Below are 26,067 nucleotides of genomic sequence, written 5' to 3'. Positions count from 1 at the left end.
CTTTCCCTCTTACCTACCCACTCACAACATGGTCCCTCCTGCCTTCCAACCCATCTTTCACCCTCTGTTCTCTTGACTAAGACCTACATTCAAATATGAGTTCTTATGACAGACTCAACAGTACTGTTTTCCTCTCCTTGAAAACTGCTTTTCTATACTGGGATAAAATAAATAAGAACATGAAATGCAGCTGTTCAATCCTTAGGTGAGCCATGTCACAGTGGGCAACACAGTCACAGCACATCACCATCACACATCATGCTCCCTCTCACTCCTAAGCATCCTAAAGGCAGAATGACAAGACACATGAAAGTCAGTACTGTCCAAATCCCAGCATGGACCACACTCAGACAAGTGCTTAACACATGGGCTCAGCTGGAAAATAGCTAGCATCTGCTTTCCAGGTTAACTGACAGCATGGACAACACAGAAACGGAAGTTCCACACCCTGCCCTTCCTACCTCCTCTCATGCCATTCAAATTAATTGAATGCCCAAAACCAGCTCTGGAGACTGTCACACACCTCAACCCTCCAGCCTCCTCTCCAGCCATTCCAGTTAACTGAATGCTCATAACCCGTTCTGGAGACTCCTCATGTGTCTCACTCCTCCCACTTCCCGTGTTATTCAAGTTAACTGACAGCACAGAAATGGTTCCAGAGGCTCTGTGCACTGGACCCCTCCTGCCACCTGCTATGCTACTTGATTAACTACAGGGAAACTTTGGGCTCCAGCAACTCCCGTCCTGCCTCCTGCCACTTAGTTAACTGAATGCATGGAAGCTTTATGCTGCACAGCTCTTAGGTTGTTTGGAGGATGACAGCTTAAAAATCACTGATTTCGATGCCCTGTGCATTGGCTCCTGGAGTATACTGGAAGATGCTGTCACCAAGTTTGGCCAATAAAATCTCCTCCTAATATCCTACACTTGTGTCCGTTGTGATCTCTCTTGCACTTGCACCAAGTATGGGTTTCCTTTCCTTCCAAACTGCTTTTCCGTACTGGAACAATAAGAACATGAAATGCAGCCATATAACCCTTAGGTGAGCTATTTCACAATGGGCAGCATAATCACAGAGCAGCACAACCATCACTCCCCTGTATCAGGGTCCCCTTCACTCTGAAGCATCCTAAAAGCAGACTGACACAAATTGGGCAGAATTATGAAAAGACGCATGAGAGTCAGTGTTGTCTCAATCCCAACACGGACCACACTCAGATAAGTGCTCAACAACTTGTCTATCTCTTTGGGTCCAACCTTTGTATTCACAGGCAGAGTCTGAAGGAGACGACCCTTTCTCACTTCCCTGAGGCGGATGGGAAACTCCAGGGCCCACACTTCAGGGCAGGGAGACCCACCTCTGAGCTCTGGACTGTGCTTTGCTAGCCAGTGTGGTCTTGACCAAGAACTCTACGGGCCTGTGTCACTCCTGACCCATAAACCTCTGATGAGGCCCACACCTGCCAGTGCTGTCTAGAGCATCGCGTGGGACTGCATATGGACCAACACCTGGCATGGCAGACAATCTTTCTTCCTAATGGAGCTCTGTGAAATATCACATGCTGAAATTCACAGCTGCATAATTCCAAAAGGGCAAGGAAAACATGATAAGTTTTCTGAAATTTTATCATGATAGGGGTAGGGGAATACATGAGAATAAGAGCTAAGCTCACTGTGGCCTGCCACCCTACTCCTGACAAGGAGCACTGAGTGGGTTGCAGGGTCATGTTCTGTCGCACAGCAGCCAGCTCAGGGGTGATGAGGCGTGCAGCAGCCCAGCTCCTCCAAACAAGCTAACGAGACACACAGGGTGGGTTCTGAGGCAATGACCTTGAGAAAGGAATGGCCCATGTGAAGATCCACAGAAGACCCCATCCTCTAGGGAGGCCTGCTGGCTCCTTAGCAGCTGGAGCAGCACTGCTCTACAGGGGTTCTGTACAGCCCCTAGGGCTGCACTGAGGGTCCAACTAGGATGTTATCATTCATCAGTGAAACCATATTACATTCTTTCAGTATTGATATCATTATCCCTAAAAATCTGGGACCCAAGAGGTGAGTTCTGACGCCCCTGTGGAAGTACCCCACATATGCCAAAGTTAACTGAGGAAAAATAAACTACCCACATTAACAAAGTCACTATTCGGTTAAAGTGAAAGGGAAAAGCGTTACAGTCCGGCAGGTGGAAGATGAAGCTTGGGCCACCCGAATCATAAACAGGAGTACTGCTTCCAGTCCTGGCCACTTGGCTTCTGAGTTCCCTGCTAACACACCTGCAAAATCCAGACGGAGTCCCTGGCTCCTGGCTTTGGCCTAACTCAGACTAGGCTGCTGCAGTCATTTGGGGAGTGAAGCAGCTAATGAAGGAGATTCTCTCTCTCTCTCTCTCTCTCTCTCTCTCTCTCTCTCTCTCTTACTTTGTCTTTCAAATAAATCTTTCAGAATTATTTGATTTTTATTGGGAAGGTAGATTTACATAGACAGGAGACACAGAGGGAAAGATCGTCCGTCCGCTGTTCACTCGGTTGTTAAACTTGGGACTTTTGCCTGCCTCCTGTTCAAGGCTGTTGGATGTAAACATTGTATCCTGGAATAAACAGAAAGTTGTTTCTGTCCTCCCCATGTGAGTCTGAAGACTTGTGACCAATATGGACTCCACAGGATGCTGGAGGAGAAACCGCTACCCAAGGGCTGTCAGCAGAAGCAGAGGCAAGGCCTCAAGCAGACAAACCTATCAGATGGCGTGCAGTGGCTTCCTCTGAGCAACCTCCCACCAGCTCGGGACGCCAATACTCACACCCTCTTTGGTGTCTGCTCAACGAGCCTCACGGTTCCGGGACTTTCACATGTTATTGATTGTTGGGGATGGTGGGGGAAGGAGAGGAACCACACACCAGGTTGTGTGTCTGGAACCTGATGAGTTCTTTAACTCAATCCTTATGAAAAGACCTCTCAGAAGTGGCCTCAGAGGATCAGCTCATCGGTCAATGTCATCGAGCAGGCCTGGGACAGGGACAAACCAGGACTCGCTGCTTCTGCTGGAAGCCTTGGCCTCTGAGCTCATCTGCACCAGAGACCGCCAAGGAATCCAACAGAAAGGATTCCAGAAACATCTGCGCACGATCACATAGGAAGAAAACACCAGATGAGGCTGTGAGTTACATGGCCACCTGACTTCCTTGGGACCAAATGGCTCCACCTCAGGGCGTAACCACAAGGTCTGGGTCTTACAAGTAGGACGGACAAGGGGCCGACAGATTCCAAAGAACCTCCTGAGATCTGCAGGTTGTGCTGACCTTGCAAATGCAAGAGGGGGAATTCATGGGACTGACATTTGGCTGACAGCCAAGCTGGCACTCAGACCAGTCCTGAGTAACGTGCAGGCCCAGCATTCAGGAGGCCCCATCAATACTTCAGGCTTCTCTGGGGGATGTGCTGAACACACAGAGGAAGCTCTGGGGAATGGAAGGTCTTAGTCAAAACAAACGCATCTGAGAGGTTAAACATCAACTGGTGTGTTTCTGACTTTATGATTCTTGCATGGCATCTGTTTTGATGTTTTGCCTATTTAAGAGCCATAAAAACCAGGTGTTTACAACAAGCTTTATGCTGTAGGTCGCAAAAAGTTCCTGGGCACAGGCCACAGTGTCTTCTGATCCTAGTCTGCCATGGATGCTTTAAATCTTGCACTTGAGGGTCCTTAAAATGAATGTAATTGCAGGCAACACAGAAATTTTTGCTTGTTCTTATTTAACATGATGATGTACATACCTCGGACATGAAGCTACCATATTATCTTCAGGGAAACAAACAAGCAAGCAAACAAACAAACAAAAAACAAAAAAAAAAGGAAAAGGAACCACTTACAGCACAGCAGGAAAAACCCTGGAAACAGTAGATTGATTCCCAGAGAAGAAAGCAACGATGAGCGGGTAGATGTTTGGCCTGGTGGTTAAAATGCCAGTTAATACGTTTTACATGGGGAGTACCCGGGTTCAGTTCCTGGCCCTGGCTCAACTGAGTTCCTGCAGCCCACATAGGAGACGTGGCCTGAGTTCCCAGATCCCAGCCTCAGCCCTGCCCAATCCAAACCTTTACAGGCATCTGAGAAACGAAACAGCAGACAGAAGCTCGCTCGCTCCCTGTGTCTTTGTCTGAGCGTCAAATGAGTAAAATGTTTCAAAAGGGAGATGAATTTGGGATTTACTAGAATAACAACATAAATTATGTATTAGTCACACAGTGAAACAACATAACTAATTACAGATAAGACGGTAGCTGAGAGTAAAAAGCTAGGCTAGACAACACAGTACAAAAAACACACATCACAGTATTTCCTAATGGCCGCCTTAGAAAATATAACTTTCTTCAAGTAAGAGTGTTTAAGAATTTATGAAAAGTCATCTTTCCCACATCTACTAAATTGCAAGTGGGAAGACTGTCTGGGCTTCTCCCACGCATCTCACAGAAAATTCCACAGACCTGGCAGAGTCTGGAGGTGGAGAGGAAGATGGTAGGAGGAGACACCCTAAGTGAGAGGAAAAAGCAAAAAGCAAAAGTCGCAAGAAACCACCTGAGGCTGGACCAGTGATCCAATCTCCTGGACTTTGGACACTGGTTGAACTCTGGACTGAGGAGCCTGGACTCTGCTTATGGAGGAGCTGCAAGACTGGTGCTAGCAAGGGAAACCCATCATTAGAACCGTACTTGGAAGAACGTTGGTAGAACTAGAGAGGGAGGGGTGGAGGCAGAAAGACCAACTGTCCTTCTCCATTCTGGTCACCCGATGCCATGTTACCAGCATTTGTCAACAGCCCGGTCCACTGCCATGTGCTCAATGCAGCCTGCTGCACTGTACCAGCCAAGCAGGTGTGCAAAAAGGAGGCCAGTGCACAGGGGAAGCCACCGCTCTAGGGTCAAAGACATCACCTTCCTTCCCTTGGTCCTGTCCTTCTTCTTTATTTGAAAGGCAAAATAATGACAGAGGAAGCAGGACACACACAGAGGCTGGAGGGGGCGGTAGATCGCTGATTCATTCACCCAGATACCTGTAACAATCAGGTCTGGGCTAGGGACCCCATTCTAGTCTCCCTCATGGCTGACAGGCACCAAGCACTAAGGCCTTTGTCTACGTCCTTGCCAGGTGCATCAGCAGGATACAGAGCATCCAGGATTTGAGCTATCACTTCGATATGGGATGCTGGCATTGCAGACAGAGGCCTGGCCTGCTGCACCCCAATGCTAAGCTCCCACATTGTTCTTTCTAACACTGCCCCCTGACTGCCCATCTGCCACCTTCCTGTTACACGGCTCTATGTTAGAGACTTCGAAAAATTTCACAGTTAAGAGAGTTGTTCATAAGCATCTTTTTCCAGGATTTGGCCATGAAAACTGGAAACCTGGCTCCCAGCATCCCCTCAACAGGTGATCGCCAACAAGTTCTGAGAGCATGGACCAGTGTCACCCATGGGTCAGCACAGGGGCACAGCCTTGCTGACACGGTAGTGAGCTGTAAGTCGTGAGTGTGGCAGGGGCTGTCAGAGAACTAGGAACCATGTGACTGTTGCACATGTGGAGCCCGCCGCCTGTCACTCAAGAGCCCCACCCACCCTCTCAGAGCCCACGGGAGAAACAGACAGCCTCACCGCGTAACAGTGGTCCTTTCTTCCTTTTGGGCCAGTGGTGGCAGCAAAGCACCCAGCCACTAGCACTCACAGCTTTCCTGCAAATACCTGCAGGCTGCCAAGCCAACTTTCGTCGTCTTGTATAGATGAAATCATCTTGATTTCTTCACCAGCTCTGATTATCCTTTTCACAAAGAAGATCTGCCGTCGGTTCTATAGGGATTTGGCTCATTTGCCTGGTTACCCAAGGCTAACTTGTTCCTAACGCTGAGGTAACCTGAAGAGCCTAGACCATGAAAGCGTGCAAGCCTTTGTTGTGCATAAAGATGGTATTGGGGCAGGAAAGAGGCAATATTCCAAACCAGTTACTTCCTCAGATTGTGCATGTGTTAACCAAGGTGCTGCCAACTCACTCGGACATAGAGCAAACATCAGCGCAACCCCCACAGTGGCAGGGGGTTTGGGTAACGGCTGATGCAGCCCTGTATCACCCAGAGAACTGGGAGCCCGGGGAAGAGCTGTCCCTGTGACTATCTTAACATTTCAGGAGTCTATGCAGCTATAGTCTTTGCATGAACTACAGTGGAGCATAAAGACCGCCTGGAGGCATAAAAGTACAAACTGAGAACGCTGCCTGGACCTGGTGGTGGTGGTGGGGGGTGATCAGGCTGACACATGGCTCTCAGGGACCGGTGTCCACAGCTTCACAAATACACCCTGCAACGCCACAAAAGACCACTGCATCCCTTGGCAGAGCAGCAAGAGGCCACTGACTGACTATACACACACGGGCTGGGAATGGGCACCTGGCAGCTGAGAGCCATCAACGCTGGTGAAGTTTCCAACTTAAGATTTACCAATCCCTCCCCTCGCCCTTGGAAATTCAATCATAAGCTTTAATAAAATGTACATCTTGGGATCCAATCATTCTGCTGCTGGGAGCTTATCCTATAATCAGATATATAGAAGGATTTATGTACAGAGGTGTTCATCAGAGCATTATCGGTAAAAACTGTCAGAAATTGTACAATCCAACAATAAACATAATTTAAAAATTCCAGTTCATGTGCACGGCAGATTATTGTACAGCACTTTTAAATCATATTTATAAAGGAAATGCCCATCCTTTAACGCTAAAAGAGAATGATCAGATTGAATATTATAAACACAGTTCTAAAAGAAATTTTCAGCAAGACTGAAAGAACACAAGGCAATATTACCTATGGGGAGGTTGTCTTTCTTTTGACTCCTCTGTCCTTTCTAACTTTCTTGTGGAGAGTAGATGTTACTTGTAAAGAGGAGGGAATTATCTTTGTTACAAAATAGTATCCAATTAACTGAATCACTTCTGAAAGCATTTTTAAGACAACATAGTGACCTTGTATGCAAGAGTAGGTTACGAAAAACACAATTAGGAAGCTAAATCTGCAATATGTAACTGTGTATTTTCACATTCATCCAGGAAGTTAACACAAAGGACAGGCTTCTAACCACACGGAAGGGGCAGAAGGGAATCCGGAAGTTACCATTTCCCCAAGCTTCCACCACCAGCTTTACACAACTCCAAACTCTCACCAGGCTTTCTCTGCGAGCGACACTTAACAATCAATCCCTCAGTCCTGAGTAGCCAGGCTGCAGCCCCTATGTCCTCCTCTCTCTCTGCAATAAGGAGGCCAGGGCAGAGACAGAGAGAGAAAGAGAGAGAGAGAGAGAGAGAGAGAGAGAGAGAGAGAGAGAGAGAGAGAGAGAATCGGAACATAAGCAATACGCAGTCCACACTGCATGGTGATTTTTGCTTTGCCCTAAAACAAAACTAAAATCTGAGAAAAACTGCCTGTACCTCTTCACTTTTTAGGATATTCCGGACAACATGCACCTGCATTTGCTAAGAGCATCAACAAAGTCACTGTTATTTTCAATTCCAAAAACAAAGACATTAGTAATTTTTGTTGCCTCAGAATAAGGCTAAGAGAAAATGGGAACAAAAAGCCCACACAAGATCAGGCACGAACATCCTGCTCACCTCCTGAGACCAAACTTCACCCAGCTAATGGGGGCAGAGGTCTGCCCCTTCAGTTCAAATCCCAGGCATGGTTTTGTTTACCAATCATATGTGCGAAACAGGGATGAGAAGCGCCGACAAAGAGCATCAGTGACAACCAAGCCTTCAGGAATCCACCTCAGGAAGACATCACGTGTGCACCTTCAATGTCCCTTTCACCATTTCTCAGAGACGGGACCAGCTGAGGCTGTCACCCCGCAGACCCTCCTGTGCTGGCTGTGAGACTAAATGACATGTTCAGCCCTCAACAACTCTCTCTTAAGGGGCAGAGTTTCCTGGGCAGCGCATACTTGGCCACCTTCCAGGGGTGGTTCATGTCAACACCGGGAAGGGGAGGCGCCATACACAGTAGACATATCTCATGAGATGGAAACAGCCCAGCATGCCCACTCCAGGTTCAGAGCACAGGGAATCCAGCCATGGCGGCTAGCCGTCTGCAGGTGGTCCCAGGGAGCTCGATTCTCTGACATGTCTCAGTCTCTGTGTAACTGGCTGTTGAGGCCATTTCTGGTGGGCCACTCTCATCACAGCACCACTGTCCAGGTTCCTGTGTTTATACAAGCGGGTGCTGAGAGACCTGCCAGGCTGGCACCAGGTCCGTGGGAGAGCCTGAACACCAGCCCGAGGGCACACTATGGGATCACATGGCCAGAAGTCGGGCCAAGGTCTCAGGGGCGTCCCACACATGCCATGATCACAGTTTTCACAGAAACACAAGAGACAAGTACGGGATCATCTTTACTGACAGACAGGCAGAAGGAGGCAGACGGGAGTTGGAGGACTCGACTGGGAGTGGAGATGTAGCTGGCAGCTGGTAGAAGGGGTTGATTCTGTGTAGCTTCTTCCTCCAGGCACCCTGATGACCTGGCCTGCTTTAAAAGCTGCACATCTTAGGGACTCAAAGAATACAGTCACTTCTCGTGACTATTTCTACGCTCTTTCCTTGGAAATCAGACACAAAACACACCAAGAGAGCTCCTTTTTTTAGGCTATGACATTTCTGTCTCAGATTTCGTGAGGTTCCTCAATGTCACAGTTCCCAGTCCATCAGCAAGCAGCCACAGGGCCCAGGATTAAGTGCTTCCTGAGAGGGTACACGAACGAGACCTCCCCCAACCCCGTGTCTCTCAGAGCACAGTGCAGACCACCTGCTAGACTGGGGGATGCCTGGTGGAGAGTGCCACCTGACTGCCAGGGACATCATCAGCATTGTACTACCATGCCAGCTCACCACAAGGGGAGGTCCCCAGCTGTCCCTCCCCGGCCAGGCCCTCTACAAACACTGCAGGATACCCAGGGTATCCTATTGTGCAAACCAACAAACAAGCCAGGATCCTACAATCGCAAACACTTTCCAATTTCCTATTTACAGCAAGAGGGAAAGCACACTGATCACTCGTGACAATCAGTCACCACGGAAGCCTGAGCCCTCCATGCCACGCGGGCTTGGGTTCCTAAATGCACATTCATGGCACGTGCTTGCTGTGTCATCTCGAGCTGTCTCGCCTTGGAACAAAGCCACCACTCCCGTGGGCGGGAATCTCACCTGTGAAAGCATTCGTGGCCTGAAAGCCAGCTTCCTGCATACTGCTCCCCAGACAAGCCTGTGCGCCGATTCTTAAGCTGTCCTTTGTGAGGAAACCGCCTGGCCAAGGCCTCAGGTCACTTCCATCTTAGCCTGTGCAAGTCCATCACTCTGCCAGTCCGGTTCTGGGGAGCATGGGATGCCCACGAGCCTGGCTCCCACACCTTGTGAGCAGCAAGTAGCTGGCCAGCTCACGCTCTAGTGGCACACACAGGGCACACGGTGCGTCAGCCGTCCAGCCAGAGCGTAGAGGCCATGGTGAGCTGGGGTGTGGAGAAGCTGTCCCGCGGAGACCTGCTCCCCACCGCAGGACGAGGGCGTCCTCAGCCACGGCGGCAGCCGGCACCCGCAGAGTTCATGACGCCCAGGCAGCCTCGCCCTGTCGAATCAGCCGCTTCGTCACCTCTCCCTTTGCTGAAATGAAAAAGAAAGAGGTCATTTTCCTGAGGATCTGTGGAAGCATGAAGCCAGCAGACCTAAGGGAACCCATAGGGCAAAGCCACCCGGAGCCACGCCCAGGATGCACTGAGGGCAGTGGGGGAGCTGGTGTCAAGGGCCCCACCTGCACCCCGAGAGCCGTGAGCAACACAGCCCACCAACTTCCCCCAAGCGGGTCCCGCAGTCCGCAGTGTGGACCCGCAGCCATCCACATGCCAGAAAGGGGAAGTTGGGGTTTGAAACTGAACAGTCAGCACAAGTGGCACAGGGGGAAGACAAAGGCCCACGTTAATTGTTTTGAAAATAAGAGTGGGAAGGGGGAAAAAAAATGAATGCAGTCTATAAACTGGTCTATATGTTACTTAATAATACAAACACTCTTTGGACATTTTACGTTTGTTACCTTATAAGTCGGGTAATGCCAACAAGAATGGGAGACACTCAGAGGCCCCAAGTTCTGAAACACAACCTGGAATACCATCCTCTACTGCACGACTGCCTTCTTTCCTCATTGTGTGTTTTGTACATGTCATCTACTCAGTCAAAACACACAGGCAGTGAGAAACCCCCGACTGCTGGTTTGCTCCCTAAATGCCAGGAACAATCCCAAGCAGGGGTCAAAGCAGGAAGCCAGAAATGCCATCCAGGTCTCCCACGTGGGCAGCAGGTGACACCACCAAGATCTCCCAGGGTCTGCGTCAGGAGCCAGAGCCAAGAACCATGTCTTGGCACTTCAATATGGTATAGTGGCCACTCCTCCAACAGGTTAAAACACAGGCACTACAAACAACTTTTAGAAATATGGAACTTTACTCCCCTCACATACCATTAAACTAAGGAAAGACAACTTAAAAGAAACAAGTCACACAATGGAAAGAAACCCTCTGTTAAAATTTCCTATCGCTACAAATATGACTTAATGAAGTAAACCCTGACCAATATGAACTAATTATAAGCAGAATCATATAAATTAATGAAGTATCTTAATTATAATTCAGAAATTCGATCATAGGACCTCAGTTAGTAAGTTATAGCTCAATAGAAGTCCTTAAGTTAAATGAACAGGTAAAATTCTGTTTTAATTTCAAAATGAATTATTTATAGAAACAGTGGTCTTGAAGTGCTTAAAAAAATGTCAGAAAACATCTTTCCTCAGAATTTAAACATTCCATCCAAAACTAGCCAACACACACAGTACTTGCACCCCAAGGCGCTACATCAACTTCCAAAGTAAATTCATCTAGCGCATACAATCACCAATCTTAGGAAACAGATTTTATCCCGCCAGATAAAATCCAATGCCACTGACCCCATAACCGCTTGTTCTCCATCCTTGCCTGGGATGGTTTCCATGCACTGAAACACTAGCTGGTGTTGGTTCTGAACTGTGGTGAGACTCATGCTGCCGTTGTCTCACTATGGGGTTTTCATCTGGTTTTGTTCCATTACAGAAGTAAAGCTATCTTAACTTGGGCCAAGGTATCATAAGGAAACAATCGACAGGGAAAAACCCAAGCCTTCAGCCCCTCAGAATGTGTCTATTTGCAGATTAGGTCTTTAAAGAGGAATCAAGGTGAAACGAAGTCACTAGATGGACCCCCTCATCCACCTCTTTAACAGGAGAAGAGATCTGGATCTAGGCACACACAGAAAAGATGTGGTAAAGACACAGACAGAAGCCATGAAGGGAGGCCTCACAGGAAAACATCCCACTAACAATGTGACCTCAGACTTCAAGCCACAGACAGTTCCCAGCACACTGTGGATATCAGTCCTTCTTCAGCTGCATGGTTTGAAAGCATTTTTTCTCCAACAAGAAAGCAATCTGATTTTAAAAATGAGCAAAGAGCTTGGACAGTCATGTCTCAAATCATGACTTCTAAGTAGCCCACAAATACTACCAAAAAAATGCCTAACCACATGAATCATCTCAGAAATGCCCATTTAAACCATGGTGAGACCACTCCTCACATCAGCTCGAGTGGCTGTAATCAAGTGTTGGAGAAGATACGGGGACACTGGCGGTGAGAGGCGACTCAGTGCCGGCCGGCATTGGGAGAAATGGCCCTCAGCTTCCTCTGAAAATTAAAACTGGAATGACCACGTGCTGTGTCAGTCTTGTAGCCAGAGAAAAATCAAATGGGGTCAACAAGACACCTGGACTCCCTGGTTCACTGTGGCATCATCGGTCACAAGAGCCAACATGTGTCATTGGCTGAATAAGGGAAATATGGCCTATTCACATTCCCCCATAACTCTGCTCCACCTTAAAAACGAAGGAAGTGCTGTCATGTGTGACCACGTGGATGGATGCTAAGGATGTTAAGCTAAATGAACCAGGCTAGGCCTTGCATTTATTGATTTCCCTTCTGTGGAATTTTTCAAAGAGGGTCTCAGGGAGATGGGAGAGCTCACTGGCAGCCACGAAGGGCAGGGCAGAAAGGAGGTGGTGGTGACAGCGGCTCAGTGCCTACAGGCCCCGACCACAGCCCTCATGCAATTTCAACTTCAAAAGAAAACAAAAATGCCATAAGCACCTACTTCCCAACTGCCAACAGCTCAGACGAGATGCCCTTCCTAGACATAAACAGCAACAGGCATAGGTAGTTGGTGTTCCCAGCCATCAGGAATGGGTGAGAAGCCAGCCAGTGCTCACTAAGCAAGCATCAGGTGACCCACAGGATGGGCCAAGATGGGCAAACAGGACCCAGGGGAAATATCATCCTTGAGACTGCTCAGCACAGGCAGATGGGTCCCACTCTTCATGGAGCCCCTCATTTAGGAACCACATCCCAGCCAGCCTAACTTACGCTGCACAACTCAGCGTGGACAGTTGAAGCAAGGTGCCTGGTCGGAGGTCCCCCCTGTCCCCACTCTCCTGTGCCTGCTGCTTGTGGCACACTTCCTGATCTTTAAGGCTTGACTCAAAGCACCATCCAAGAAATGCTTCCTTGACGATGCCCCAGGCAAAATTCAGAGTCCAGCTAAGAGCCCGTGTTCTTAAAGGCCCCCACTGAATTGTAAGGCTCCCCAGGACAGGATGGCCTTTGCGATTCTCAATTTCTCTGTTTCTACGACACTGCCTGGTGTCTACGACACTGGCAGGTGTTCAGTAAAAATAAAAATAATAGTAATAATAATAAATAAAGTGCTTTCTTAAGGGCTGGATAAGTGAATAATGCCAGCGTGCCAAGCTTCTCTTAGCTCTCCTGCACCTTACACGGAAGTAGAAGGGTGTACAGAGAAGGGTCAGCAGACAGTAACACACAAAGCCACTTCCAACCAGCTGTGGGCTGTGAATTTCCTAGTTTGAGTCCTCAACTCTGCTCATCTCCAGTCCTCCTCCAAGATTAGATGATTACAATGATGATTCCCACTGCACCCGTATCTTATGACAGTTCCCTGTCGGGAAAGGCCTTTGGGAGTCTGACTTACCCTCAAACCATGGACAGCAAGCCACTGAGCCCTGACAATTGGCCTGCCTGGGGAAGGACCTCTCACCCTGCAGGCATAGCCCGGCTCAAGGTACTGCTTAGGCTCCAGTAGTTCACCTGATTGCACAGAGAGTAGGAGAATCAGGGGGAAAGAAAGAGAGGAAAGAGTAAAAAGAAAAGGTAACTTACCCCCAGATCACAAGTTCACGGCATCAGCCTGAGTCACGCATGCAACTGTTCGTCCTGTACAGCGTCACCACTCTGCTGTGTGTACACACACACACACACACACACGTTCTATTTATACTGGGAAGATGAGCAGGACTAACCAGGAAATAAATTAATTCAATACTGCACTTGAAAAATGTCATTAAGTCCCTCCCATAACAGAGCAACAGTCACTAAGGAAATAGAGCACATCAGACGGAAGAGCATCCCCCACAGGAAGGGACGTTTTACAAAAACATGAACATGCATGAAGCCTAGCCAAGTTGTGAACCACGTCTGCCTCACCACTGTCCACAAAAACTTCTGTGGGGGATGCGGGCCGCCCAGGGATCATTCAGGAATGAAAACTTGACCGCACGCACGGCACAGCTTTCTTGCAAAAACACAGTGAAAATGCGCACATGCAGTTCAAGAGATGCCAGGGTTACACACCAGACACAGGGGCCAAAACGCAACAGGGAAATGAAACAACCTTTTCTCAAAATCAAGGAACGTTAAAAAAAAAAAATTGCGGTGCAGAAAGAATCCGCGGCACAGCCGCCGCCACTGTGCCCTCTTTTCTCCTCCCTGGCGCAGACAGACGTCTGGCTGGCCAAGTGTCGGTTGCCTAGGAGACGGCTAGGCGCAGCCGGCGGCTCCTGCCCTGCAGACTCGCCCAGCCCAAGCCGGCTGGGCCTGAGGATCCCTGTGCTCCTCTCTCCTCCAGGAAAGCTGCAGGGAGAAAGTAGAACTGGGAACCGGAGAGTTGCAGAACTTCAAACCTTACACTGCCCTGCTTCCCACAAGATTCTGCAAGGACTCTTGAGAGATCAACGTAGCAAAAACAAACAAATAAAAAACCATCCTCTTCCCCCTTCCCCCCACGTACACAAAAATTGCGTGAGCGAGACATGAAGAGTGGTAGGAAGAGACTTGGGGATGTATTTCCAACCTGAGCAGGAAGCAGGTGTCCCTTGGGAGAGGCATGTCACAGTGGTCCCTTCATGGACAGCCAGTCAGCCATCCCCTGCGAGAGACGTGTCGCAGCGGCCCACATGTGAGCTCCACATCCCTCAAGGACAGCCAGTCCATACCACAGCCTCAAGACTCCTCACCAGCAAAAACAAAAGGAGGTGGCAGCAGTGGTGAGCTTCCCATGGGCGGCCCAGCTTGGGTTTCTTCTGGCCAAGTCACTCGGGCTCCCCAGGCCCTCCTCGCCTTTCCTCCTTGTGGACTGGCCCCTCCCATGGGCACGTCTCTAACCCAAGGGGACAGGAACAACTTTGCATGGGAGTGTCCATGCTCAGAAGATCAGGCTGCGGCAGCGGCAGGCTGCATTGGAGTGCAAAGAATTCTTCTCACTGATTTTTCATCTTGGGCATACTGGCATGTAGGAGGTGGGCAGTATCTGGAACAACCTCAGAGCCATCTGAGGGGCAGACGTCTGCCTTACCATTAGGACGTGCCTTAAGACGCCTGGATTCCTGATCTGAGAGCTTGGATTCCACATCCAGCTCCAGCTTCTGATTGCCGCTCCCTTCCAAGGCACACCTTGTTGGCTCAGACATGTGAGCTTCTGCCACCCATGTAGGAAATCTAGAAGGGGTTCTGGGATCCCCAGTTTTGGCCCTGACTTGGGGCTGTCATGGGCACTTGGGAGATGAACCATAGGGTGGATGTTTCTCCTCTGCCCCTTTCCCCCCAGTGGGTTCTGCTTACTTCTCCAGCAGGAACTTGGGGGTCTCACTTTAGGTCGCTGATTTAGGAAGTAAACACAGAATTCAAAGCAGCTGATTCTAACACAGAGCGACAAACTGAAAGAAACACAGCAGCAATACATCAGAACATTTTGAAAGGCTACCTGGGCAAATACAATGCTTGACGAGCCTAATGGAATCTCACATCCAAGTACTAACCAGGCCCGACCCTGCTTAGCTTCCGAGATCAGACGAGATCGGGCGCGTTCAGGGTGGTATGGCCGTAGACAAGCCTAATGGAATCTAAGGCTTCACTCATCCCAAGCTGGGAAAAGTTACCTCAATGTCAGATCCTGTCCTTAGGGTGCAAGCCACCAGCAGTCCCTGTTTGACCCCTCGTAGCTTCTTGGGAGGTTGGGAGAAGAGCCTGCAGATGCTCTGGGAGAAGGACACATGCAAGGTGAATGTGCTGATGGATGCACAGCCACATGTGGGTTCAGGTCCAAGTTCCAAATTCCACTGCACATGCAGATCAGACAAAGGAGGGGTAACTGTGACGCTGAGGTCAGGCACTATTCATATGGGTACCGGCCTGCTTGCTGGGAACCAAGGGTGAACTAAGGCAATTTCCCTTGCTCAAAACTCCAATCCAGATGATGGCCACACCACAATAGGACAAAGGCAATGGGGGGGGGGGGGGGGGAGGTCATGGACCAGGCATGGGTGTCTTGCAGAAGCCTGCTCTAAGTGGCTGGCCAGGGGGACAAATGCTTTTCCCATTGTTGGCAGAAAATGGGGACACCTCTCCCTTTCTACAAATACCAGTCAGCAGTCCCCTTTCTTACTCACCTATTGTACCCACTTAAATCTGGTTTCATCTGAAGAAACTTGGGTAGGAGATAGGCATTTGGCAAAGCAGTTAAAATGCCTACACATCATATATCCACATGCCTGGGTGTAAGTCCCAGCTCTGATCCTAACCCAAGCTTCCTATTTCCTGCTCCACCATTGAAAGAAGCAGGTGGGGCCCAGCCCAATGGTCTGGTGGCTGAATCCTTGCCTTAAACACCGGGATCCCATGTGGGCACTGGTTCATGTCTCAGCTGTTCCATCTCCCATTCAACTCCTAACCTGGTGGCCTGGGAAAGCAGTACAGGATGATGCTAAGTCTCAGGACCCTGTACCCGCATGGGAGACCGAGAGGAAGCTCCTGGCTCCTGGCTTCAGATTGGCTTAGCTCTAGCCATTGCTGCCACTGTCTTTCCAATAAAATGAAATACAAGGAAAGGAAAGGAGCAGGTGATGGGGTCAAGTCCCTGGGTCCCTTTCAGCAATGCAGGAGACCTGGATCAAGGTCTTGACCCCTACCTTTGACTTGGTTGAGTGGTGCCTAGCTAGTTCAGGCATTTGGGAGTTCTCTTGTTCATGTTATCTTTCTCTTTCTGCCTTTCAACTAAACAGCAATCTTCACAAATACATCAATCAGTAAATACATGTTCTCAATAGATAAAAGCCAGAGTTCACCTTTATTCTATGTCAGTTAAAATTAACAAAAGGAGGAAACAGTGGAAAGAATATAAAATCAGAGAATATATGTGGGTGAGGTAGTTGCTATGAAATAAGGTAGAACAGCAGAAGAGAGAAAAAAAATAATGGTAAGAAAGAAACTTGCCTTTAAAAGGAAAAAGAACCGCTTGATATTCCACTGGTCTTTTTTTTAATGTATAATTATATGCTGAAACATCAATTTCAGAAAGCAGCCAATAGAAAGAAATTAAGAAACTTAACCACAGTTTTTATATCATCTTGTCAGGAAATGATCGTGTCGGGTCCTGTCGGTCTTCCTTCCTGCCCTCTCCCAGTTCCGGTTGCTCCCTCTGGCCACGTGCTAATTTTTTATGTCCTTTTTATGTCCTTTATGAGTCTTCCCCAAGCCGTACAAGGTGCCAAGAATGAACCTATACGGAGCAAAGACCCTTCCTCAAAACTCCTACAGAGCCATCAGCTAATGCTCTCTGGGTGCTGGAGCAGAACCAGCAGCCTTTGAAAACTATTCAAAAGGGCTCAACATACACAGGCAACTGGACTTCCACCATGGAGTCTCATCTTGTTGGAGCACACTCATTTTCTGAGACATACATTCCTTTGGGAGAAAACAAAACAAAACACTTTCCACTTGAATTCTTTTCCCTTTTTCACAACACGGTATCCAGGGAGGGAAGTAGAGATGGTGGACAGAAATAATCCAATAACAGTTTTCTTAGATACTTCCAAAGGAAAGTCAGTGTTGTCTACGATGGATCGGAAAGCAAAGAGCCATGCACCAGGGAGTGGATGCCCAGTGTGCGCCTCCCAACATGGGACCATGGCCAGCAAAGGCCATTGCTCAACTTCGCTCAATCCAAGTGCAACTGTGGATCGCACACTCACGTTCCTCGTAGCAACTTGTGTTTGATCAGCAAGGGTCCCTCACTGCCTGGGAAAAGAAAGTTGGGAGAAGCCCTACTTCCCTGTGCAGAGAGGGGACGTTCACGTTGCTTGCAGAGCAAACACAGATCTGTGCAGCCCATATCCTCCTGGAACCTGCCTCGTCTAAGGGAACGGAAAAGAAACAACAACAACACGCAGTTAATCCCATAGCATCCCAGGAGGATCAGGGGCCCTGCAACCAGCTCTCATGTAAGGGCTAAGGGGTAATTTGCAGTCTCCTGGGAACCACTAGGAATCTGCCTGGCAACACTGTCAGCTGAAACACATCCAACTCTGGAAGCAGAAGTGCTTTTAGCGCTAAAGTTAGTGTTGGTGGAACAACTTAGTCAGACCCCAGACATTCAAGGAGATGAACAGTTCAGCAGATACCTGAAGGACCCAGCACCAAACGATGCTCTGTGAGATTAAGAGCATGACATGGGAGTGCTACACATAATCAGGAGAGTTCCTTCGGCCCATGCTATCCCATCAGCAGACCCAACTGTTCACCCGTTAGAGAGTGCCAGGCCAGATTTCCTGTCTTCCTGGATGGTCAGACGAGGCCCAGCTGTCAAACTGCACCTGCCTTGAACAGCAGCCGTGGAACACGATGGAAGACTCAGGGACAGCCATCTGCCCTTGAACCCACAGGACTACACAAACCTCGGCTCTCTGTGCACTGAAGGCTTCCAGGCAGCGCAGGAGGAGTTCCACAGACTAGTTTCCGCTGCCTTGTAACAGAGGCCTATGCATGCACCCTTCCACAATGCCAGCCAAGGCTCACTATTTCGCCAGGGGAAGCTGCGCAGACGGGTGCCGAGTGTCTTGTGAGGGCACAGCCAGTGGCAGAGAAGCAGGCCCTCTGCAAACCTAGGGCATCAGAGCAATCTCTTACAGCACCTGTGGCTGTGTCTGCTAAATTCCCAAGCTTTGGAGGCACTGGACTGCGGCTACAGCAACTAGATGTGCTAAGTTGTTTGTCCAGCCTAGCCAGGAGGCGCTACAATGCTTGATGCCCCCAGTGTACTTGCCTCAGCAGATCTCCATGACAGATGACCTGCATGCCACCCAAAAGCAAACTGCAGGGCTCTGGCAGCAGGAGGAAACCCCAGCCACCATCCACGGGAGCTGGAGATGGTGTGGGCGCTCATCGCTTAGGGTCTGAGGCCTCAGATCTGCCTGCCTCTCTGCCAGCTTTCTCTGCTCTAAAAACCCTGTCTTCTTCTTTTTTCTAAGATTTACTTATTGTTCTTTGAAAGGTTGAGTTGCAGAGAGAGAGAGAGAGAGAGAGAGAGAGGAAGAGACCAGAAGATGTTTCATCCATTGACTCACTCCCGAAATGGGCTCAGTGGCTGGATCCGGGATGGTCTGATCCAGGTGCCAGAAGCCTCTTACTAGTCCCACATAGGTGCAAAGGCCCAAAGCCTGAGCCATCTTCTGCTGCTTTCCCAGGCGTACTGCAGGGAGCTGGACTGGGAGCAGAGCATCCAGGACTCAAACCAGCACCCAAATAGGATGACAGTTCTGCAGGCCTGGCTTACTCAGCTATGCCCCTGTCTTCTTGAACTCTCCAGACCTGCGCCATGTTTATTACTTTCCCCTGTGGAGTTGACAAGTAGGAATCACCTTCTTCTAACTTGTGCTCTTCTGTGGAGACCTCAACAAACTTTTTTTGGACAACAGCCAGGTTTGCAGAGCCCTGGGGGAAAGAGGGAGGAGGAACAGGCCTTGGGAGGCAGGACAGGTGGAGCGGAGCACAGGTGAGGATGACCACCCAGCCCCAAACCAGCTCCCAGCCCCGGCCTCTAGGGTTGAAGGAGGTGAAGGCAGTTGCCTGGGAGAGCTAGGATGAGGACTGACTCTCACGCTTCACAAGGGAGGATGCTGGTGCTACTTTGCACTTAAACCTCACTCTAGGCAGGTGTTCCCCAAATATCCCAGAGGTCCCTCACATGCACTCACCAAAAATTCACTCTGCATTTTGACTTCAACTAAATATACTGACCAATACATGTGACATATGGAAATGAACACCGGTAAAGGCACAAGACTCCCCTTAAGTGGCTGGAGCAGAGACGAAGCAGAGGTGATGTGGGGTCAGAGGACAGAGACAGGTTCCTGGGCAAGGGCTCCACATGACCCCCTGGTGCTGACACAGACGCTGGCTCCGTGGAGGTGTTGTGATCAGCAGGGTATGTGTGGCTCCGGGGTACACAGACAGCTGAGTGCCGACACAGTGAGCAGCTTAGCACAGCCGTCACAGCTTTCTGGGACACGGACACAGTCACCCTTTGCCTTGGGCTCATCTCTGTGACGTGGGGCACCCACAGAACTGTAAGGTGAGGCGGTGGGGGTGAATGAACACTCAGAAGGTGAGAGCCTTGCACAGGGACATGTGGCAGCCTCTCTGTCCAGGACAGGGCAGTAGAGGGGAGGACTGAGGGCAGAAGGGACAGCCTGAGGGGCAGACCCGCTGAAGGCGGGAGCAGGGAGAACAGGAAAGGACTGGCAGGTGCTTGGTGCCAGCAGGTTCCACTCAGCAGCTCAGTACTCGGGGTGACAACCAGGGCCTGCAGAGTTTAGCACTCAGTACTTCATCTTCAAATAACCGCACAAATAGGATGACATCACGTGGCCTTTTGCCTTTTCCTCACCACAGACCGAAGCCTCCTGGTTCGATTCCAGCATTTGTCCTTGCCCCTTGCCAGCTCCATCTCCTCTCACTGGGCCCCCGCATGTGCCCAGCACCCAGAGCCAGCCGCTGTTCACCTCGCCCTGACTCGCTGTTGGGATTCCCCATGTGGAGAGGTTGCTCCTGTTAAAATGACTCATCCCTTCACTTCATTTGAATAAAAACATGTTATTATGTTCAATAAACCCATACCAGAAATAATAGCTGAAAATGGCATTCAAATAACTTATACCAACACCTACAAATGGCTTCCTGGAAGAGAAGGGAATCACTGGCATTTTAGAGGTATTTTAATTACTATTCTCTTTCCTCTGCGCTCCTCCCCTATAGATGAGTCACGGCCATGTTCAGCCTACTACGGATGGCCTGGCCTAGAGTAAACTTGGGCAAAGTGGATTCTGTAGTGAGGGCAGAGGCTGCCACTACAATTTAAAAGCAGTCTAGCCATTCCGTGACCATCCCTCTCCCTCCCAGTTCCCATGGAAACAGACCTCACACCGCCAAAAACAGAGTAAAGATAGCACCGTGCCTGCCACCCCCACCCCATATGTTTCCATGGGAACTGGAAGAGAAAGGCATGGAGGCTGGATAGCTAGTCGGCCTGCACGGCCCCATCAGCTGGAGTTGCAGCAGACCCTGCCACACCAGGCCCAGGGTGTCTTTAGAATAAGGTACCCACTCGAGGATCGGGTCTCCAGAGGAAGCGAGGCTCTCAGCAGGCTGTGTGATCACAGCCAGGTGAGTCGTCTTCAGCCAACAGGGAGGGGATGTTGTTTTGAGACCAGTGGATCCCACAGGCGGCAGCAGCATCCCAGAGCCACGGAGCTAACATCTCTGCAGGCTACGACCCAGACGCTAGAGAATTTCCTAAGTCCAAAAGGTGACGGCAACAGGAAGACATCCTGGAAACTGATGATCTATACCAGAACTTCCCAAAGCATAAGATGCACAAGAATTACTTTTTTCCCCCCATTTCATTTTTCTGGTAAGGTGGAGAGCCACAGTTCCTCCAGCCATTGGTTCACTGTCCGAAGGCCTTGACAGCCAGGGTGAGGACAGGCTCAAGCCAGGAACCGAAAAACTGGATTTCCGAAATAAGTAGGAGGGATCCAATTACTTGATCCAACACCTGCTGCTTCCCAGAGTGTACAGTAGCGGGAAGCTGGATCAGAAGCAGAACTTGGTTCAAGCCAGAAACTGAACCAAACATTTAAATGCTATGCCAAATACTTGTGTGGCTGTGCATGCTATAGGGACATTAGTGGATTTCAGTTTTGAGCTCAGCACATCTCAAGCAGGGCTAGACAGTGCACACTTCTTTGGAGCCATCCGAGCTGTGAGATGCCAGAGGCCCTTGCATTTGGCTCCAGTACCTCTGCACACATCCCTGAGAGACACCTGCAGCCACCCCACAGCAGCAGCGAGTTTCTGCTTTCAGCCATCAGTCTGGTTGCAGGGCAGGCCTTGGGAACAGACCACTGTGGCATGAGCAGCTGAAGAAAGACCAGGCCTGGACTTGTGATCGCAGTGCCCACAGCAGCCCCGCACAGCTCAGAAGGCAGCAGGACAATCCCACATACACAGGACCACTTGGAAAACACAACGGACTCCCTCCAGTCTGCGTTCCCAAGATTCTCTAAGAAGCATAACAGCAAATGTCACATGGTAGACAGAGGATCAAACTAGTGGCGGGAAGTGTGTGAAAATGTTTACAAATACAGACATGGGGTCAAAGAAGAATGAAAGTGCTCCTGTGTCATCTTACAAGAAATGATGCAGACTTTGGGAGAACCCTAGATTATATTATAGAAAAAAAAATAAGAACCCACTTTAAAATCTCTAGCCTTAAAGAAAATGCATGTAAGATGGATTCATTTCGGCCAAAAAATATGCTAAGTAATGCAAAAGCAATGCTTGTGTCTCTGCTGTGCCACAGAACAGTCTTAACGCACAAAAAGATGCCAGTATGTTATTTGGAAGAAAGTTACTGCTTTTCTATTTTTAAAAGGCAAGGTACTTCACTTTGTTCCATTAAATGCTTTTTTTCAAAAGGCATAGCACACAGTCATCTCTGGAAAACAAAACATGAAAAATATTTCAACTGTAAATCGCTGGAGCATACTACAAGCTTATTTGAAAAAATAATCTGATTCGCAAAACCTAAAACGGGATGAGAATTCAATGATTCGATGATTCAGTAGACAAGCAGCAATGACAGTCAAACACTTTGCACAGCTCTGTAACTGCAGGCAGCTAAGGACATCAGCAAACTCCGTCTCTGACGTACATTTCCATCCTACGGAAGCAAAAATATGCATACGGATCTTTATATGTGTATGTATGATGTCACACACAAGCTGTTCAAGAAACCATGGGTTAATATTTAGACCCAGTTACTTTTTATGGTCCCAAAGCTCATGAAGCTACAACTGCTAGGACAAGAAAATCCAATAAAAAGGGGAATCTCTGCATTTTCTTAAAACACACACATGCGCGTGTGTATGAAGTTACAAGTTAAGAGTTGTGGCAAAAGATACCAAAGGAGTGTGAGGTGTGAATGGCCCCACTAACATGACAAAGGTACTTGTGCTAAGTGCTGGGACATACTGAGTTCAGCTAGGCGGGGAAACCCTGTGCAGAAAAGCAGCGGTACACACTTAGTATGTGTGTGTGTGCTTACTTCGTGTCTGCACAAAGCTAGTAGACTACACACAAAGGGTCCGAGAGTAAAGGATTCTGTATGTGCCTGGATTCTATGTGCCTGCCCCTACTCCCCAACTCTCATGACAGCATGAGGACAGCCACCACACACAATGGTCCCAATCAAACTTTATTAAATAAGCATGAGCCAGGAAACGGTTCATGAGTCATAGCTGCCAATCATTAGGTGTGGCAGTAAGTCCCTTCTCGTTTCAAGGAAATCTTTTTCAACTTCTACTCCACATCTTCAGAGAAAGGAGACACACAAAAAAGCAACAAGCTCATTTGTATTTCTTGGCCACCTCTGAGGATCCCTGGGCCCCCAAAACTCTGGTTGTCCTAGCATGTCCCAGCATTTGAACACCAGCTCTGTGCAGCTGCTAGGAATCAACACCTAATAACTGTCGTGTGCTGTTTGCATTCTCTTCATTTTTCTTGCATTTATATTGTCTGATCGTTCCAAGGGCAAGGAGTATCATTTGCATTTTAACTCCAAACGCAGCTTGGTGTTCAGCAAAAGGTATTGCCAACAAGTACATCCTTCCTCTCAAAAAAATTAGGTAAAAATACGGATAAATAGGAGGAAAAATTCTGATGTCTTCCTTCAACCATATTACTGTGGTAGAGAGCCAAGTCTCCAGGTCTTGTCTGGAAGGCTAAGTGCACAACAAATGTATTCACTAGAACATCCACCAGCTGTAGCGCAAACTGGGTTGTGCTTTATCTCTATATACAATTACAGAATTTTGCACTAGGAACTACTCTTAAGTATCATCCACTCCAGCTTGTCGCTTATCAGTAGAAAGTAAGGTTCAACAACCTGCAAAGAAGTTTTCGGAGTTGGGCCAAGAACACACAGTACAAAATGTGGGTATATCCCACACTCCTTTTATCATGACACAGACTTTCCTGCTATTTTAAGGAGTCCTATAATAAATCTTCCCTCGTCAATAAAAGTATGCACCAGAATCAAACAATGTTCATTCCTTGAAACAGCAGTCCTCGACTCAGATCTAGTGTGCCGAGCCTTCCCCCAAGAAGATACACCAGTCAGGATGCTCAATGTTCACACAGGACAAAGTCTGACTATTCATGGCAAGACAGCAGAAATATTTGAGGTTTGGATCAGCCTAGAGGCCAAGCCTCAGGATGAGGCACCTGCACCTCTAACTGCAGTACCTGGGTGAGTCCCAGCTGCAGCTCCTGACACCAGCTTCCTGCCAATGCAGACCCTGGGAGGCAGCAGTGGGTTCACCTGGTTGGCTCCCTGCCTCCCAAGTGGGAGATCAGGAATGAGTTTCCAATGTCTAGCTTTGGCCTGGCATACAGCCACGGCTGTTGAAGGTATTTGGGGAGTAAATGAACAGATGGAGATCTCTCTCTCTCTCTGTATCTTTCTGTGCCCCTCTGCCTCTCAAACAAATAGTAAAAATTACAAAAATCAAGCAGCAGCAGGGTCTGCAATGGGGCACCCTTCAATCTTAAAGGCGACAGGAAGCCACACATAACAGTTACCCACATTTCAGCCGCATGCCGCAGGTTGCTCCCTCAGGTCCTCTCCCACAGCCCCAGCGTGAAGTTAGCAAAGCAGCAAAGACTGGCGTCGGGGAACCCCAGCCGAGGTGCTCCTCTCTGCTGCACTTCATTCTCCACAAGCCCCCACTGCCTCACAGAGCCCGTCTCCCCTCCAAGTCTCCTCTCCTACTGGAACCAACTTGTGTCGTTGGCTTGGTCTGAGAATCCTGGTAGTGTTTCCTGGTGAGAAAAGGTAGTGCTTAAGAAACATAAAGGTGACATTACCTGTATCTAAGACAGTGTAAGGGTCAGGTTGCAGAAAACAGCCACACCCAGGGAGCCCGCGAGCTGTTTCCCTCAGCCATTTAGGCAGGCAAGGAAATGGAAAAAGCATCAATTTTTAAATTGCTGTGACTGTGAACGACAAAACTTGCCTTATAGGGTGCTGGGAATGACAAACATTGAGTTAGTGTGAAGACGTGACAGAGCAGGCGCTACAGACCAGTAAACAGAACCACACCAAGCAGGATTGTCATAGGACTCGCTTAAGGACATCCACATGGTCCATCCAAATAGAGTCAAAAAAAGTTGAAGCTGGCTATTAAAAAAAAAAATCACTTGTGTATTTGAAAAGCAGAGTGACGGAGAAGAAGAGGGAAATGCAAGCAAGATCAGCCATTTGCTGGTTCACTCTTCAAATGTTTCAAAAGAGCCAAGGGTTGTGCTGAACTGAAACCCAGAACCAGCAACTATCCAAGTCTTCGCTGCGGGTGGCAGGAACACAAGTCAGTTTCCCTCTGTCTGCTACCTCCTAGGTGTGTTGGCAGGAAGTTGGATCAGAAGTGGAATAGCCAGGCCTTTAACTGGCGTTCTGAAGTGAGATACCATTGAACCTGAGAAGCAGTTTAACCCACTAAGTCACAGGGTCTGCTACAAATGCTAATTTAAAAATTAACATACTGACACGGGGCTAGTAGATGACCATGTTTAATTCTTTTTTTTAAAAAGATTTATTTTCTTTTCATTGCAAAGTCAGATATACAGAGAGGAGGAGAGACAGAGAAGAAGATCTTTTGTCCGCTGATTCACTCTCCAAGCAACCACAATGGCTGGAGTTGTGCTAATCCATATACAGGAGCCCGGAGCCTCTTCCGAGTCTCTCACGTGGGTACAGGGTCCCAAGGCTTTGGGCCGTCCTCAACTGCTTTCCCAGGCCACAAGCAGGGAGCTGGATGGGAAGCAAGGCCACCGGCGCCCATATGGGATCCCAGCGCTTGCAAGGCAAGGACGCTAGCCACTAGGCCACTGTGCCTGGCTGGACCATGTTTAATTCTAACCAAGATCCCCTGTACTAACAGCTTCATACAACAACATTTGCCTTGTCCCTTTTGCGCCCAGCTGGCACAGAAGGAGAGGCCACAGGATAAGCTCCTACATACAGGACAGTTTTTTTTTTTTTTCAAACTCTGGATGGTAATCCATTATTTGACTATGGTGGACATGAGCCTGAGAACCTTCTATATATGTTACACACATGGGCACTGGCACACGTGCAACTCATAACATATCTATTTCTGACTGAGAATCAAACTCATGATATGAAATCCATTTCTTACTGACAAACACTATGCTGTCAGCACAGATCGT

The 26,067-nt window shown here is 48.8% G+C and overlaps 1 protein-coding gene across 6 annotated transcripts in view; it reads right to left on the bottom strand.

The window, feature by feature from the left end:
- LDLRAD4 (low density lipoprotein receptor class A domain containing 4) overlaps positions 1–26,067 on the bottom strand; it is a 347,890-nt gene that overhangs the window by 195,961 nt on the left and 125,862 nt on the right. For 5 of the 6 annotated variants that reach the window (XM_058678479.1, XM_058678480.1, XM_058678478.1 and 2 more), the window contains one exon: positions 9,230–9,682. In XM_058678479.1, coding sequence (XP_058534462.1) covers positions 9,230–9,269 — 40 coding nt within the window. In that variant the 5' untranslated portion in view covers positions 9,270–9,682. Of the gene's footprint in view, positions 1–9,229; positions 9,683–13,329; positions 13,715–26,067 lie in introns of those variants that run through there. The other variant, XM_058678481.1, reaches the window with a different exon arrangement.

This window comes from Ochotona princeps, chromosome 21 (assembly GCF_030435755.1).
Source record: "Ochotona princeps isolate mOchPri1 chromosome 21, mOchPri1.hap1, whole genome shotgun sequence".
In the NCBI taxonomy this organism is placed as follows: Eukaryota; Metazoa; Chordata; class Mammalia; order Lagomorpha; family Ochotonidae; genus Ochotona; species Ochotona princeps.
This window is presented reverse-complemented; position numbering and strand designations above follow the sequence as displayed.